This window comes from Myotis daubentonii, chromosome X (assembly GCF_963259705.1).
Source record: "Myotis daubentonii chromosome X, mMyoDau2.1, whole genome shotgun sequence".
NCBI classification, from domain to species: domain Eukaryota; kingdom Metazoa; phylum Chordata; class Mammalia; order Chiroptera; family Vespertilionidae; genus Myotis; species Myotis daubentonii.
In genome coordinates this window covers 124,747,045-124,765,501 of record NC_081861.1, presented here as the reverse complement: position 1 = coordinate 124,765,501, position 18,457 = coordinate 124,747,045, and the positions used below count along the sequence as shown (strand labels likewise).

Sequence of the window (18,457 nt, the reverse complement as noted above, 5' to 3'; positions counted from 1 at the left end):
AATGGTCGAACGCCTAGCATATGAGGCTTTTATTATATAGGGTGATTGTTACAGTAACACAAAAGTATTTCAGCATAAAAGGAAGTAAAAGACTTCTGGGTCACTAGCAGGATTATTATAGGGACAAATGTGTTTCAGCTCATCAATCCAGTAACAATGCTGGCACCATTCCTGCCATTTTGAATCTATCAAATATATATGTGTGTGTGTATATATATATATATATATATATATATATATATATATATATATATATATTTTTTTTTTAAAATATATTTTATTGATTTCTTACAGAGAGGAAGGAAGAGGGATAGAGAGTTAGAAACATCGATGAGAGAGAAACATCAACCAGCTGCCTCCTACACACTCCCTACTGGGGACGTGCCCTTGACCGGAATCGAACCCGAGACCTTTCAGTCCGCAGGCCGACGCTCTACCCAATGAGCAAAACCGGTTAGGGCTCAAATATATTTAATATTAACACGTGCATGTTCCATTTGCGTATTACTATTCTACCAACTCCTATCAATTCTTGAAGGTCAACAATTAGGAATTAAATTGATGCTATAGGAATACAAAAATGACTTTTAATTTCCAAATCTTTCACATACTGTTCCCCACCATCCTTCCTGGCTGGCTGACAAGTCAAAAGGCTCCTGCTATTCTCACCAGCACTGGGAACATGGAGTTCAATGAGCTGGGCATTCAGGGGCCACAAAGGCGAATACAAGGCCTACATACAGAGAACCAACACACACAAGCACATAGCATTCCCACACTGGCAGAGGACAAAGCCTACTTCATTAAGCACCTCCCGCTGGCAATGAAGAACTGGAAGCACACAGGGGCTCCCACTCACTATTTTCTTTTGTGTGTCTTATAACCAGTCAGGCAGACTGTTACTTACAGGTTTTGTTCCTTGTGCTGGCCCCTGAAGCATCGTCTCTTGGTTCCAGAGCCACTCTTCTAGACTCGACTCTGTTGTGGGGCACAGACTCTGCAGATTACTGGCTGATGCTGCTCTAAGAAGAGTAAATAGCCCAGCCGGTGTGGCTCAGTGGTTGAGCATCAACCTATGAACCAGGAGGTCACGGTTTGATTCCTGGTCAGGGCACATGCCTGGGTTGCGGACTCGACCCTCAGTGTGGGGCGTGCAGGAGGCAGCCGATCAAGATTCTCTCTCATAACTGATAATTTCGCTCTCTCCCTCTCCCTTCCTCTCTGAAATCAATAAAAATATATTTTAAAAAAATATGTATTTTTTTAAAAGAATAAAGTTTTCACATACACACTCACACACAAACACATGTACATTCAGAGATACACAACACAATACAAGCCACACACACATATACTCAGAGACATCCACATACATGCCACACATACCCACATACATGTATACTCAGACACACATCACATATACGCAGCACATACATGCACACTCAGAGACACACACACACATAAATGTATGCTCGAGACACACCACAAATACACCACATACACACAATGGCACTAGATACACTTGAACAGTCGCTCCATAATATGGGGGAGGGGAAGCAGGACAACTTTTTTAACTTGGAATTTTAATTATGTACATAAATAGCAACATGAGAACAATAAGTTCAAAGGCATGTACATTATCTGGAGGTGAAAAGATTTCAGGTTAGTCCCTTTGTAGTATGACATCACCCAAGGTAACACTGAGGCCTAGTGTAGTTTTTCCTGAAGAACAAAGCCTGTTTACTACATTCAATAATGACATCTCTTCCATTTTTCTGTAGAAACACTGGTTTATTGTATGGAGTTTCCAATGTTTACCTATAACTAAAAGAAAAATAATGTAAGTAAACTTTGCCAGAAAAAATAAAAACAATGCTACAATTTGCACTTTGAAAATTCTTTAGGTTTACACAGAGAAACCGTAACAAATATTTCCATTAGCATTATACGACCATGAGGCTCATAAGGAGCAAGAGAAAAGCATAATTATTCTCATTTTATAGACAGGCACTAAATACCAGAAAGGTTTTGTGTTTCATCAATACCATATTCAGATTTTCAACTGGCTGTGTATCTGAGCTAATTAAACAGATGGATGGATTTATAAATAATAAATAAAGGCCTAGTCCTGGCTCAATTAGTTGAGTGCCGTCCCATGCACAGAAAGGTGGTGGGTTCCATTCCTTGTCAGGGCACACCCCCAGGTTTGGGGTTCGATCCTCACCTGAGGTGTGTGTGGGAGACAACACATCAATGTTTCTCTCTCACACTAATGTTCTCTCTCTTTCTCCCTAAAAAATCAATTAAAACATTAAATAAATAAATGCTTAAGTGGCACAGCAACACCCACCTCACCCTTTCTGAAAACTAAACAACTCTATTTTTGTTCATCTGTTGGAGAACATGATTATATTACTGTCAGTCTGACATCTACCTTTCCTCACATCACCCCATCATTCTTTTCTGGAATGAGATACACAGCAATTCAGACACACCAAAGGTAAACCGGCTCTTCTCTATAGTGCTTTTCCCCCTAGTATGTAAAGAATCTACTTAGCAATTAGAGGTTTATAAATATTTTAGAGGCCAATGACTACTCCTTTGATCTTCTACGATAACACCAAAAATTATTAAATTAAACATGTAAACCACTAGCTTACCTTTTCTATCTCAGTTCATTAATCTGTTTTGGACTACTCTAAGAATTCAAGAGATTTACTGAACTGCTAAAAACCACAAACTGGAAACAATCTATGTTAGTAAGGATTCAATAGATCATGGTAGTCCATACTGGGAAATTATTATGTAGCTAAAGGAGTGACATAGATTCAGAAGTACCAACAAGGAAAATGTACACAATATATTAAGTGAAAAAAGGCAAGTTCATTAATTCAATATAGTTAAACATTGCATGGTCTATGAAGTATTCTTACCAAAAAAAAATTGAACCTAAATCTGATTAAACCTTCAGATCCATCAGTTTATAGGAAATGCACAGAAGAGAGGAACCAAGAGATAAACAAAATGACACTAAATGGATACACTCAGCCACAGCCACATGGGAAATCCTAAGGACAAATAAGCCAAGGTTTTCAACAAATAAATAGCAAGGAAAAATGAGGGAGAAGGAACTATTACAGTTTAAAAGGGGCTTAAGAGACCTATCAGTCAAATACAATGAGCTGATCTTGTTTAGATCCTGATTCAAACAAACCAAGTATAAAAAGTTATTAATGAGACAATCAGGGAAGTCTGCATATTGTCTGACTATTTGGATGATATTAAGGAATTAGTGTTAATTTCTTTAAGTGTGATAGTAAAATTGCAATATGTGCCTTCATGGAGTTTTCAGTGTTCTTGTAAAACAATACAAGGAATATGATCTTATTCTGTCAAAAAAACAAAAGTACGCATGGATGCATATTAATAGATAGGGAGAAGGTCTGGAATGATATACCACAATATTAACAGAAATTACCTCCAGGAAAGGAATAGAAGGCAAGTTTTTTTAAAAATTTTTTTACAAAAATATGCATCACTTGTATAATTAAAAAAACATCTTGCCCACGCCGGTTTTGCTCAGTGGTTAGAATGTTAGCACTCGGACTGAAGGGTCTCGGGTTCGATTCCTGGTCAAGGACATGTACCCCAGTTGTAGGTTTGATCCCTGGCCCTGGTTGGGGCACATATGGGAGGCAACTAGTCGATCAGTTTCTCTCACATCGATGTCTCTCTCCCTCCCTCTCTCTCTCTCTCTCTCCCTCTTCTCCCCCACCACACACACCCCTTCCTTTTACTCTCTCTAAAAATCAATGGAAAAATATCCTCGGGTGAGAATTAAAGAAAAACAAACATCTCCAATAAAGACCTAAAAAGATAAAGAATGAAATCAAGGTTGTGTATGCCATAAGTTGAACTCTGGCACAGAATATTTTTGGAAAATGAAATGGATATTTACATAGTTTCCTTTATTCCATGTCTCATTGTCCCTGTAGAGAAATATCAGCATATTCAATGTAAAGCAGCGGTTCTCAACCTGTGGGTTGTGACCCCTTTGGGGGTCGAACGACCCTTTCACAGGGGTCGCCTAAGACCATCCTGCATATCAGATATTTACATTACAATTCATAACAGTAGCAACATTACAGTTAGGAAGTAGCAACAAAAATAATTTTATGGTTGGGGGTCACCACAACATGAGGAACTGTATTAAAGGGTCGCATTAGGAAGGTTGAGAATCACTGATGTAAAGTCTCTGGAGGACAAGCGTGTCTTCCTCACTACTCGCCCTCTAGTCTCTCTTCTAACAGCACATTGGATGCACATTTGGCCCCACTCGCTAGAGATGCTGATTCTGGGTAGGGCCTAGTCCTCTACCTTTTAGTGAGTTGCCTGGATAATTTGTTTGTTTAACAAAATCTGAGAACTGCTGACTTGGGGTTACTATATGAAGGGCTGTGATGTGAAAGCAGATCTGCATTTGTTTCCTGTGACCCCTAACGCAGGATCAGGACCACTGTGTAGGACTTATAAGGAGACATATTTTCACTGAGTATAAGAAACAGCTTCCTAAAAATCAGAACTATGCAAAATGGCTGCTCTGTGGGGTGAGTTTTCTTTTTTTTATTTTAATAATAGATTTTATTTAACCCAACGTATCCAAAATATCACCATAATTTCAACATGTAATAAGTATAAAATTGTTATTATAATATATTGGTTTGAGAGAGAGAGAGAGAGAGAGAGAGAGAGAGAGAGAGAGAGAGAGAGAGGAAGGGAGAGGGAGAGAGAGAAACATCAAGGAGAGAGAAACATTGATTGGCTGCCTCCTGCAGGCCCCCAACTGGGGATGGAACCTGCAACTGGGCATGTGTGTAGGGTGAGTTTTCTATCAGTGAAGGTGAAAAGTGGGAGCACACACTTGAGGCTGGGAGTTGGGTCAGATGACCCTTCTCAAATTCAAAGATTATATGACTCTCTGGGTCTCCAAACTTAGGGAGACAGCTTGAAAGAGAAAAACCTCAAACCTGGGGTATTTATGAATTTTAAATTGCAGCCATAATATATATATATTATGAGAGAGAGAGAGAGAGAGAGAGAGAGAGAGAGAGAGAGAGAGAGAGAGAGAAGGCTACTAAGCAAAGTGTCCCCTCAGGAGTTTGGCCAGGAGATCGGGAGTTCGATCACTGTTGTTTATTTCTGGAATTTTCCATTTAATATTTTCAGACCACAGTTGACCACAAGTAACTGAAATCACAGAAATCGAAGCTCTGAATAAGGGAGAACTACTTAAATATTTTGCTGTATTTCCTGGGCCTTATCCTCTCAAAAAATGTATCATACTATCACCCTGGCCGGGTAGCTCAGTTGGTTACAGCATTGTCCCAATACACCAAGGTTGTGTGTTTGATCCCAGTCAGGGCACATACAAGAAGCAAACAATGGGGGGAAAAAGAAGCAATGAATGTATAAATAGGTGGAACAACAAATCATTGTTTTTCTTTCTCCCTCCCTCGCTCCCTCCCTGCCTCCTTCCTCTCTCTCCCTAAAATGAATCAATAAAATTTTTTAAAAGTGTATCATACTTTCCTTTTTTCTCCACTTAACAATAATTGTGTACATATTACCATGCAATTAAATGTTACTAAAACATAATAACATTCCTGTTTATGGATATACCATGAGAAGCCATTTTTCTTACAGTTGAATATTTAGATTGTTTCCAAATTCCATATGGTCTAATTAGCTGGAAATCACAAGTGCTACCATACAATTTTTAATATGTATCCAAAAATAATATAACTAGTGTTTTGTACTTAGTAGGTACTTGATGAGTAAATATTAAATGAATGAAAATAAATGGTAAATTGAGCATAAGACCAGAAGAAATCAAACTGATTTTTCTGACTTCATCTGTCGTCATTTTAAATTTCCCCAGCCTCAGGTTACTCAATCTTTAAAGAAGGAATTAAGTACACCTATGAATTCCCTGTCAATTATGATAATATCTCTATTAAATCTAGAGCTTCTCTACAACAGTGATACATTCAACGAATGTTTAATGAATGAGAATTAGATGAGTACAACTGTACCTACTATAGTGAAGTCTGAAAAAAGAAACTTAAGAAATAATGGCATTTTTCAATTGTTTGAAATCGTGTCTAAAAAACCCAGGTACCTCTCAGGAATAAACACCATTATATGCCATGGCACATAAACCCAGAAATTAAAGATGGAATGAAATACCATCCTGACCCTATGTTTCCACATAAAGTTGAAACTGCTATAATTCATTTATAGAATTGATTAAATTAATTAAAGAGCTCATTTTAGCTGGTGTTAACAATACTAAAATAATCAGAATTTTCCTATTCTTTACCTGATTAAAATGGGCTGAACCTGGAGTATTCTACTTATTTCCAGATGAATTCTTCACATTTCCTGGCTTGTAAAACAAAAAGTAAGAATATTAGTACAGTTTGAAAGGAAATAGTGCCAGTCTTCAGCATCTGGTTGAATCAAACACTAAATATTATAATACAAAGTGACCCATTTCTCAGTAAACTTAAGGAATTACTAAGGCTCCAGGAGGGCCCTGTTGTAAAGAGTGACAGGCACAGAGGGGATCAGGAAATAAAACTCCATCAAAACTCACTATACTAAGTCAGCCAAACAGCCGACTCTATAAAAAATAAAGTAAAACCAGCAGTGAAAAGATTACTGGACTACTTCATGTCATAGTCATTGTTAAACAAGGTTTACAACTACGGGGATGCGTCCTGTAGGTATGCCACTCTGTGTATCATCCACCATAGGGGCCAAGTCACAAAACATGTTTATTCTGAAAAAGCTTATAATCAGATCACACCCATTCTGCCTGGCCGCCATCTGGGAACATATAATTAGGTCATGTCATCCATGAGAAGTGATGTAGGAAAGTTTCTAGTGGGAGTTTATGTGCTAAGTGTTTAAGGCCTTACTTTCTTTCCTATGTTTTTAAGACTTTAATTTTAGTAAGGCCTGATGTACAGCAAGGATCTGAGCTCTCATGAGGTGGCAACCTGAAAAACATTAGGCTGCAGTTAAGCGGGCAATGGGGCTGTGATTCTGTGGTCTAGACTTGGTGCAGGTTCTCCTACCCATGGGTGAAGGAGGTGGGGGGAGTGAGAAAGCAGAAACATGTGACTAATCCTGTAATTTCAGAGCATGGTTTCTAGGCAACTTCAGGCTTACTGGAGTGTTTGAGAACTGGTCTCTAAGCATGGGGATCATACACCCTGGCTTGCCCAAGTTATACTGGTTTACACCCATTGTCCCAGCATAATAGTGTACCCTTTCACATTCTACAGCAGGGGTGGAAACCTTTTTCTCCCATGGGCCATTTGGATATTAATAATATCATTGTGGGCCACACAAAATTACCAACTTAAAAATTAGCTGCTGTATTTGGTCGAACATTTAATTAAACCCTAATGCCTTGGCAGAGCCAGATTGAATGATTTCATGGGCCATATATGGCCTGCGGGCCGGACATTCCTCACCCCTGCTCTAAAGTACCCTAGTTTGGATGATAAATTATATCATGATCACCAACCATATCTACAGACCATATCCACTTGATGATTAAGTTCTGGGGAACAAGGCCATATGTATTGTTTGATGGATCATTATACAATACCCCAGTCTACTTGTTGCTCGGGACAGAGTTCTATAGCATTCACTACCTGTGTGCCTTACTCTATTCCTCCAGAGCCATTCTCTCTCTCTCTCTCTCTCTCTCTCTCTCTCTCTCTCTCTCTCTCTCTCATACGCACACACACTCCCACAGGCCTTCTTGCTGTTGCTCTTTCAATTTGCCAAGCTCTTTTCTGTGATGAGAATTTTGCAAAATGTACCCTTTGACGTAGATTGATCAATCCCAGTTTTTGCCCACCGAAATATAGATCTAGGCTTCCCTGGTCCACTGCCCTTTGGTTTAGATAAGAACATTTTATTCACATTTATAGCACCCAAGAGCTTCCTGATTTGGGTAAATCGTTCACTCATGTTTGAATCTTTCACTAATATATAAGCTTCACGCGGGCACAATACCTTAGGACCTCCTAAAACACTGTATTCGAGCATTTGTATATAAAAAAAGTTTGGGTATGTAATTAATAAAGAACAAGAAAAATTAAAAAGAGACTTATGGAGATGAGATAACTATGTCCAACAATTGGGTGTCATAAAAACTATGGCCCTAGCTTGTTTGGCTCAGTGGAGAGGGCGTCAGCCTACGGACTGGAGGGTCCTAGGTTCGATTTCAGTCAAGGGCACGTGCCCGGGTTGCGGGCTCCATCCCCAGTGGAGGACGTGCAGGAGGCAGCCGTTCAATGATTCTCTCTCATCATTGATGTTTCTATCTCTCTCTCCCTCTCCCTTCCTCACTGAAATAAATAAAAATATGTATTAAAAAAAAAACCACTATGTGGTTCTCACCCTCACCGGTGTTCTCAGTGGTTAGAGTGTCAGCCCATGGACCAAAGGGTCCGGGTTTGATTCTGGTACAAGGGCATGTACCTGGGTTGCAGGCCCAATCCTGGCCCACTCGGGGTATGTGCACGAGGCAACCAATTGATGTGTCTCTCTCACATTGTCGTTTCTCTCTTTCTCTCCCCCTCCCTCCCTTCCACTCTCTCTAAATATCGATGGGGAAAAATATTTCCTCTGGTGAGGATTTAAAAAAAAACACACTATGTGGTTCTCTACCTAGTTAAATATACTTTAGGTCTGATTTACCTTAACACAATGCTTGGCAAGTACTTCTAGTGACATTCTTATATATTCTACTATCTATACTTGCCAGAAACTCAATCTCAAAAATTTAAGAGGCTATGCCCTAACCGGTTTGGCTCAGTGGATAGAGCGTGGGCCTGTGGATTGAAGGGTCCCAGGTTCGATTCCGGTCAAGGGCATGTACCTTGGTTGCGGGCACATTCCCAGTAGGGGGTGTGCAGGAGGCAGCTGATTGATGTTTCTCTCTCATTGATGTTTCTAAGTGTCTATCCCTCTCCCTTCCTCTCTGTAAAAAAAATCAATAAAATATATTTTTTTAAAAAAATTTAAGAGGCTAACTTCATAAGCTTTTTTATCTTTTGGACATTAAGAAAATGAGCACACCTGGCTGGTGTGGCCCAGTGGATTGAGCACTGACCCATGCACCAAGAGGTCACCGGTTCAAATCCCGGTCAGGGCACATGCCCAGGTTGCAGGCTCAATCCCCAGTGCAGGAGGCAGTCAATCAATGTTTCTCATCGACGTTTCTGTCTCTCTTCCTCTCCCTTCCTCTCTCTCTCAAATCAATAAAAACATATTTTTTAAAAAGGAAATGAGCACATATAAACATTTTTCTGGTTGAGGAAAACAATTCTGTTGCTAAGAAAATTTTCTTGTTTGGTTACATATCATTTATAGTATAACAAAGCATGACCGTCAAATATCTCACTAAAGAAATATCTACCCTATTACAAATCAGATCTCTCTTGGCAGAAACCTCCATGATCTCAGAAAAAACAACATTCTAACTTCAAAAGACAGTTTGTGATTTAGCATAAGCCAGAAATGAACTGTTTTGCATTTTCAGACAAATAATTATTTTTAAAAATCTTTATTGTTGAAAGTATTATAGGTGTTCCCTTTTTTTCCTCCATTGACCCCTTCTAGCCCACACCCCAGGCCTTAACCACACTATTTTCTATGTCCATGGGTTCAGAGAAATAATTTTATTTAAAATATTTTACAACTCAATCATTCTCCTTATACTCTAATTTTAATATATATATTAGGTTTCATTGTTCTTTTAGTAATCAATACATTTATTTAACTCAACATATCTAAAATATTATTTCAACATATAATCAATATAAAAATAGTGAGATTGTTTACATTCTTTTTATTTCTATCATGTCTTCTAAATTTGGTGTGAATTTAAACTTATAGCACACTTCAATTCAGACTAGCTACAGTTCAAGTACTCAATAGCCATTGGCTGCCATATTGGACTACATAGGGCTAGAGGAATAAGTTAAACAACACAGTAATGGTTAGTTTGATGTGTCAGCTTGGCTAGGCTATAGTAGAAAATTCATGTTTGTCCACAAGCATGAATGATAATTTATATTAGCAAAATTGAAATATTTGTTTTAATCAAAATATTTCTTCCTAAATAGTATGCTCTGCCATGTGAAAAGGGATTTCCAGCCAAACCTCTGAGGTACAGCAGTCCCCCTAAATTTCTGAGTCCCTCACCAGTTGAATTATTTTGATCAATTAATTAACTTCTCCAAAATGCAGTTCCCTCATTTATAAAACTGGGATAGTAAAAGACATATGAAGTCAGAAATAATAACAGGCAAGACTAAAGTGACAGGGATAAATACTTAGATGAAAGAGCCATAAAGAAAGAGAAGCCCTAACCGGTTTGGCTTAATGGATAGAGCGTCAGCCTGCAGACTCAAGGGTTGCAGGTTCGATTCCGGTCAAGGGCATGTACCTTGGTTGCGGGCACATACCCAGTAGGAGAGGAGGTGTGCAGGAAGCAGCTGATCGATGTTTCTCTCTCATCGATGTTTCTAACTCTCTATCCCTCTCCCTTCCTCTCTGTAAAAAATCAATAAAATATATAAAAAAAGAGAAGAGAGTTATTAGTATAAAAGTCAGAATGGTAGGTATTTTTGGGTGGAGGAAGAGGACTGAGATTGAGGTGGACTACATGCAGGGGCTTCTGGTTGGCAAAGTTCTAGTTTTTTGTCCTAATGATGATGGGTGCAAGGGTGTTTGCCTTATAGTAATACCCTCAGCTATGAAAAAATAAAGTTGTTGAAGGAAAGCACATTCTTGGGACAACTGGAGAAAACTGAATATGGACTGTATATTAGGTAATGTTCATGTAAAACAGCGAAATGTTAACTTTCCTGAGTACAATGATGCTATTGTGATTATATGAGACAATGTCCATGTTCTTTAGAAATACGTGCTGAATTAGATATGAGTGGAAAGTGCAATGACATCTACAACTAACTCTCAAATGGCTCAGAAAAGCTCAAGTGTGTGTGAGCACCCGCGCATGTGTCAAGAAAATAAAGCAACTGTAGCAAAGTATTATTTGGTGAATCTAAGGGAGGGGTATAGTCATTGTATTCTTCCTGCAACTATTCTGTAGTTTTGAGAATTTTTCAAAATAAAAATTGGAGGATAAAGTAAAACCACACATACACCTACAAACTATTTTAAAGTCAGCCAACCGGCAGAAATGGAAACCACTTTAGAAACCTACTTGGAGCCACCTAGTAAAATTGATGTGCAGACCCTATGAATCAAGAATCCAAGCCTTATAAAACTCTTAATAAACCATGACACAGGTACAAAAACGCTTACAGGTCTGTGTGCAACAACAATATAATGAAAACCACCCAACCAGCCATCAACATGGGCATTTTCCATCAAAGAAATATTCCACAGCAGCTACAGCCATGTACAGCCAATGAACATAATGTTAAGGGAACAAAACAAGTTAAAAATGACATATAAAAAGACTCCCTCTAGATAAACTATGTATTTATTTATATTTTGATATATATAGGGTATCCCCAAAAATGTAAACATACACTTTGAATAATTACAAATGCAGTGTTTATTAAAATACATTTTTCATTTTCAAAATTGAGCTATCAGCTGTTAAATTTTGTATACAATTTTTTTTAATTGACTTTTAGAGAGAGAGGAAGGGGGAGGGATAGAGAGACAGAAACATTGATAAGAGAGGAACATCATCTATCAGCTGCCATCTGCATGCCCCCTACTGGGGATCGAGCCCACAACCCAGGCATGCACCCCAACGGGGAACCAAACTGTGACCTGTTTCATGGGTCGACACTCAATCACTGAGCCACACCAGCCAGGCAAGTGTCCCCCAGTTTCCATCAAAGACATAGTTCCTGGGCCCTAAAAGATTTCTGTTCCAGGGTAGGTTAAATCTTTGTTCTTGTTAATAAAACAAAAGAAGACACTGAAACTCACAAAATCAAATAAGAGGAGGGCAGAGGAATCAATAAAAAACAAAGGCATTTCTTTATCAAATAATTCCTGAAATCTAAGTATATCAAATCTTGGATTAGAGCCTTGTGCTATTTTTTCATTTAAAACTTGTGCTAAATGTTTAGGTGATCATCATTGACTTTATTACCTTTTATTGAGAACAAACAGCTGTTAAGAAAATTATGTTTTGAGAATAAACAAATGGAAGAACATGAATTCTCCATGACTCTGAAGAGAGCAAGAGCTTAAAAAAACAAACAAGAGAAAGAAATGCAGAGCAACCATGCGCTAATTAAAGATTTTTACTATCACACTCCCCTTACTATCTCACTCCCCAAACGCAAGCATATAAATTTGAGTAGCTTTAAAATCTAACATTATCCAATTATCATAAAATGCTGGCCTGTTTGACTTGCATTCCAATTATGGTCCCATTGCTTGTGCGCTGGGCTGAATCAGAACAGAGAAAACTATTTCCAATTGAGAGGCTCCAGGGGAACCCCGCTTGGCTTTGGTGTGCATGTGCTGGCCTGACCACACAGTGAACACGCACAACTGAGGCTGAGTTTCACTTTTCACACTTCTTTCTAGGGCTGTGTATAGCTTCCCTGACATTCTAGTATTTTCTTTCCCATATAAAAATCAGTGTGGACTTGAGGAATTTTTAAAACAGGAAAGGAAGCTTCTAAAGAAAATGGCAGAGAAATGAAAGTAAAACAGTGAGTGTTTAGTCTTTAAAAGGGATTACCAAAGGGCATTTGATATTAATACAGAACTTCCTACTCAAGAGCTAGTTTAAATAGGCTCAATAGAGATTAATTCCTTTAGAAACCAGTACAAAAATTTGTCAATTTCAATGGAAGTGGTGATGGCCAGAGGACGGGGAGCAGAGGTAGGTAAGGCGGGGGGGGCGATGGAGACATCTGTAATAGTGTCAATAATTTTAAAAAAGCATTCAAATACAAAAAAAAGATTTCACTGGAAGATTATTTATGTATACAATGAGGAGCGCTTATAAATTTATTCTATAACATTACTTCCAAATTTCCAAATTCTGGTTTTTAATTTTGAGATATTTATATTTTTATTGTGATTTGAGATGATAGTAGTCAAAATTAACTTCCTTCAATTTACAATGCAGAAGTTATGCTAATATAAGAAGTCTAATTCTTCCTTAGCAAGCTGTGCCTCTGAGTGCCTGAAGGAGACATGATGTCTTGTTCTGTGCTCATTCTTATCAGGAAAAGAGAAAATTCCAGTAAACATGGGCAACATCCATTAGCTATATGGCTGTAAGAAAAGATAAATGATGACACCTCCTTATAGTTATGCAACCTCTGCCACGTGTCCATCAGCCAGATAGATAATCTTGTCTGTAGCTGAGATACAGTATTGCTAGAGGAAAGAACAGGAGCTCATGGCAGGTAAAACAGCAAGAGGAGACTTGGTTATATGTCTTTGGCCTAGCAGCACAAATGTTCCCTTCCTATCCAGTTTTGATAAAACTTTCAGATACTATGCTACAATCTAATTAAACAAATTATTAATATAATACAATGGCAATTATGATATAAGACTGCTGTGGAATGCATTTTATGGTTACCATCTATTCAGACCTGCTGATAATAAGGAAAAGCATAGAAGTTCTATTGCTTCTCCACTAATGGTCACCAGAGAATCTGAGTAAGAGGTCAAATAAATAAACAGAAAAGGCAAGATTGAACAACAGGGTTATCAAGAATTTTACAAAATCCTAGAGCAGGGGTGGGGAACCTTTTTTTCTGCCAAGAGCCATTTGGATATTTATAACATCATTCATGGGCATACAAAATTATCAACTTAAAAATTAGCCTGCTATATTTGGTCAAACTTTTAATTTATTCAGCCCTAATGCCTTGGCAGGGCCAGGCCAAATGATTTCTCAGGCCTTATACGGCCCGCGGGCCAGATGTTCCTCACCCCTGCTCTAGAGAAACCACATATTTAAACCAAAAGGAAGATAATGAAAAAGGTCTTTCTTACCTTTTGAAAGTTCTCTTTCCACAAATCTTCTACAACTATGTATCCTCGTAAACCCCAGTCATATAATTTCTCCCCACTGACCTTGAAACAAAATAGAAAAGATCCACTGCTAGTCAGTACATGACTGGTAAGGAATAGAATTTTCCACTTTCCTGTTTCCAATAGAACTATATTTAAGCATATGATCACCACAGAAGTCTGGAAACATATATACACATTAAAACTGTGCAACATGAGCAAATAAAAAATAGTAAGAGGGATAGAATAAGAAGAAAAATACTTTGCTGTGTGTAGTTATTTAAAATAATCTGCCATCAATTAGGTGTATATTGCAAACTTTCATAATTTCAAGGGGGAAAAAATGTAGATCACTGCTGACATGGGAAATTCCTGAAAATCAAACACAGAAAGAAGGCTTCTACCTACCACATCTAGCACATAACAGCCAATCAAAGTCACACTGCCAAGCTGAAAATCAATCATTCATGTTAGGGGCTTAGGTAAAAAACTGGAGAACCCAATGAAGATGCTCTCAGTCTTCCCAGGTCCCTCAAAATATAAAGTCTTTAAGTTTCTACAGGGATTTTGCCTCCTGATCCAAAATCCTTTCTACAGCATCCTGAGATGTAGGCCCCAGAGTCAGAGAATATTTAGGGGTCAGGGAGTCCACTACCTAAAAGGCACTTGTCCACCTTTGGCTAGATTTAATGGTTGGAAATTTTTTTAAAAATTATTGAGCTTTCTTAAAAAAAAAAAGCTTCCAGTAATTTGCACTCATCGATCCTGTTTATGACAAAGAATGTTGATTACTCTTCCACATGACAGTAATTCAAATTTTCAGAAAACAGTTATTATTCTCTTCCTAATTTTTGTAATAATTTATCCATATATAGCATTTTAGTTTACAAAGCACATTCACATGAATTATGTCTATTCTATACATAGTGCTAGTAAATCCAGTGGTAGTTGTAACATGCTGATTTCTTATAAGTTATATTCTTCCAGTTGCTCCAACCATTCTTAAAATATATGATATGATTCTCGGACCCACAGGGAGACATGTCAAACATTTACCACATATATGACACTTTCCGGTGTTATAAATTTCTGAGAGGAAAATAACATTCACCATCACTTTAAGGGTTTTCTATGGTACTTTCATCCAAACACTACTGAACAGAAAACAGAATGTAGATTAAGAGGTTTGTCCAAAGTCAGACTATTCATAGAAAAACACACAAAACTTAAACTATGAAATAGGAACCAAATGACACTAAAACAATATCAGAAAATCTTTTTCAATCACTGATATTTGTTTTGTTTTACTGAGGCAAAATAAGCATGACATAAAATTTACCATTTTAACCATTTTAGGTGTACAATTTGGTGGCATTAAATACATTCACAATGTATGCAACCATCATCACTATCCATTTCTGGAACTTTTTCAACATCCCAACCAGATCACTAATGCTTTATACCTAGTGAAAATAAAGTTAATTGTTTTGTTCTGACTTACCCTAGGTACAAAATAAAAGACAAAACTCCTTCCCATTGACTTTAAAAATAAATTAGAATACAACTCAGATTTGCATCATACTATCTTGGTTGTGAACACAAAATATATTTTTCAACATATGCTATGGTTTATAGGATTTTTTAAAAGTCTTTTACTCAGAGGGCAGCCACCTGTGCCTGTCAACCAGCAGCCAGGCCCACCTTATCCATTTACTGTTTAAACCATAGCAGATTGACATGATGTTAGATTATTTTTATGACCTAGAGCAGATAGAGTGTTCCTGAGCTGGGGCTGAAAGACAGAGGAACATAAACTGTCTGCCTTCAGGGCTTCAGTAAAAAATGTCATCACCATGCTAGAGAGATCTTACTGGAATTTTCCACCAAAGCCATCAATTTCCCATAACTGGAATCACTAGGGTCCCATCTACAACTGCAGCACAATCCAGGAATCTACACTCAATCCTGTCACGAGGACTCCAGGGAGCTCAGTGTCATGTCAGCCTGGCTCAGAGCCCTCAGTGCCCATTTCTGGTGGCAGCACTGCTCCTCCTCCTAGGACCGAGTCTCCGTGTGATACGCAAGTTCTGGCAACTGATCCCTGTCTCCATCAGCTGTCCAGGAACTCAAAACCTACAGGTTGCTTCGTTCTTGACAATTTTCCAAGGAACACCATGTCTAGAGTTCCACTACGTTCAGACATCACTGCCCTAAAGGAATCCAGTTTGTATCAGTGGTTCTCAAACTTCATATAGATTAAAATCCACTGGTGGCTTACTAAAACACAGATTGCTAGCCCTAACTCTCAGTGCCTGAGTCAGTAGGTCTGGGTTGGGGCCTGAGAATTTGCATTTCTTTTTCCAACTTTAAAAACATTTCATTTATTTTTATCCAAAGAATGGGTTTCTCTTGCCCTGGCCGGTGTGGCTCAGTTGGTTGAGCATCATCCTGTGCACCAAAGGGTCACCGGTTCAATTCCCAATCAGGCCACTTGCCCAGGTTGCAGGTTCAATCCCTGGTTGAGGCAACTGATCGATATTTCTCTCTCTCCCTCTCCCTTCCTTTCTGTAAAATCAATAAAAAAATACTTTTTAAAACATAGTAATTTAAAAAAAATGTGTTTAAAAAAAAGAATGCGTTTATCACAAAAATTTGATAACCACACCACCAACCGCAGCAAAGTCTATAGAGTTACACTGACGGGGGAGTGTTCCCTGGGTATTTCCATGTCAGCAGAGGTCATAAAGGAGGAAAAGAGTAAAAGAAAATATACTCAAACAAATCCAAAACCCATGGTGACGTTGGGAGAGACACAACATGACATCTTCTGTCTTCTCTCATTGTCAGCTTCAGGTGTATTTCAGCAGAATCAAATATGATTTAACTTGTGTAAACTCTTCATATCAACTCTACGTCATTAACTGTACCCTGTTAGCAGCAATCAGCACAGTGGACTACTATTTTCAAAAACCAGTTAAGATGGACATAGAAGAAACCTCACTTGGTTGTCCATTAATAATCCAGTGCACTTAACTGGCAAGTTATTAAACTAAGCAGCACCTGGAGTGCTGGTTTTAAAGGTTGTATGGAGGGGAACCCTCAGACTTAGCCAGCTGTCCTAAGCCAGACAGAAGCCTCCATGTTTATGTAGGATCACTGCAATTTGTAGACAAAAGGCATTTTTCATTTGTCCACATGGATGATTCCTGCAGGTTCCATAAGAATTTGCATTTCTAACAAGTTCCCTGGTGATCCTGATATTGCTGGTCCAGGGATCAGCTGTTATGGACTAAATTATGTGCCCTAAAAATTCGTATGTTGAAGTGCTACCCCACAACATAACTATATTTAGAGATAGGGCCTTTTAATGTTAAAGGAGGTTTACAGTGTACAGTGAAAAGGCCACGTTAAGACACAGCAAGAAGGCGGCCATCTGCAAGCCAAGGTGCGAGGCCTCAAGAGAAACCAACCTTGCTGACACCTTGATCTTGGTCTTCCATCCTCTATAACTGTGAGAAAATAAATTTCTATATTTAAGCCCCACAGTCTGTAGTGTTTTGCTATGGCAGCTCGAGCTAAGACATCAGCTGTAGCCATCCATGTTGCCTGCCACTGTATTCTACTTGCCAGCATGCCATCAAGCTAAGGCCTGAAGAATGAGAAAGGAGTAGCCAACTGAGAGCCCTGAGGGCAGTGCTCCCAGCAGACGGGACTGCACTCCCTGAAGTACCTAGCAAGGGAAGCGAGGCCAGCTCCAGGACCAGGGAGAAGGCACAAAGGGCTGAGCACAGGCCCAGGCCTGCAACTCCAAGGAGGGCGCTGTGGCCTGAGACACCTGAACTGAGAATGACCCATAAATATCAACTTTGAAATTTGAGTCTCTAGACTTCCATGTCAACATGCAAAAAAAGGATCTTAAGGTGTTTTTTTAATTAATATTCAAATTAGTGTGTATTTTCTGAATAATGACATGATTGAAAGGAGAGCCAGAGCTGAAGTACATAGTGGAGAACATTTAAATTTGCTCTATTCATTTATATGTGCAAATAAACTTTAGTCTGGTGTTATAAAAGCTATAAAATAAAAGTAAGCAGTAAACCCATACATACATGAGCAAGAATAAGGGACAGCTTAACTTACTGGGTCTAACTTACCTGGACAAATACGATGGCTTGTTGTGGATAATAAAGCGAGGCAGCTAATCCCATGAAACCAGGTGGATACACCAGCTTCTTTATTTTTGAACCTATTAAATAAAAGGTCCACCTTTACCATCACAATTTGCCTGTATATCCAATACTGAATAAAATTTCTTTGGTCCTAAGATGGATAGAAAAATGTA

General features: G+C 38.5%; 1 protein-coding gene and 1 non-coding gene across 3 annotated transcripts in view; both read right to left on the bottom strand.

The window, feature by feature from the left end:
* Window positions 1-1,562: 1,562 nt before the first annotated feature.
* Window positions 1,563-18,457, bottom strand: part of APOO (apolipoprotein O) — a 57,865-nt gene continuing 40,970 nt past the window's right edge. For both annotated transcript variants that reach the window (XM_059679474.1, XM_059679473.1), the window contains 4 exons: window positions 18,270-18,361; window positions 14,098-14,178; window positions 6,380-6,445; window positions 1,563-1,824 (listed from right to left, as the gene is read on the bottom strand). In XM_059679474.1, the coding sequence (XP_059535457.1) occupies window positions 6,410-6,445; window positions 14,098-14,178; window positions 18,270-18,361 (209 nt within the window). In that variant the 3' untranslated portion in view covers window positions 1,563-1,824; window positions 6,380-6,409. The remainder of the gene's footprint in view (window positions 1,825-6,379; window positions 6,446-14,097; window positions 14,179-18,269; window positions 18,362-18,457) is intronic.
* Window positions 17,196-17,335, bottom strand: LOC132225434 (small Cajal body-specific RNA 3). The gene has a single exon (XR_009450933.1). It is a non-coding gene; the product is annotated as a small Cajal body-specific RNA 3 (non-coding RNA).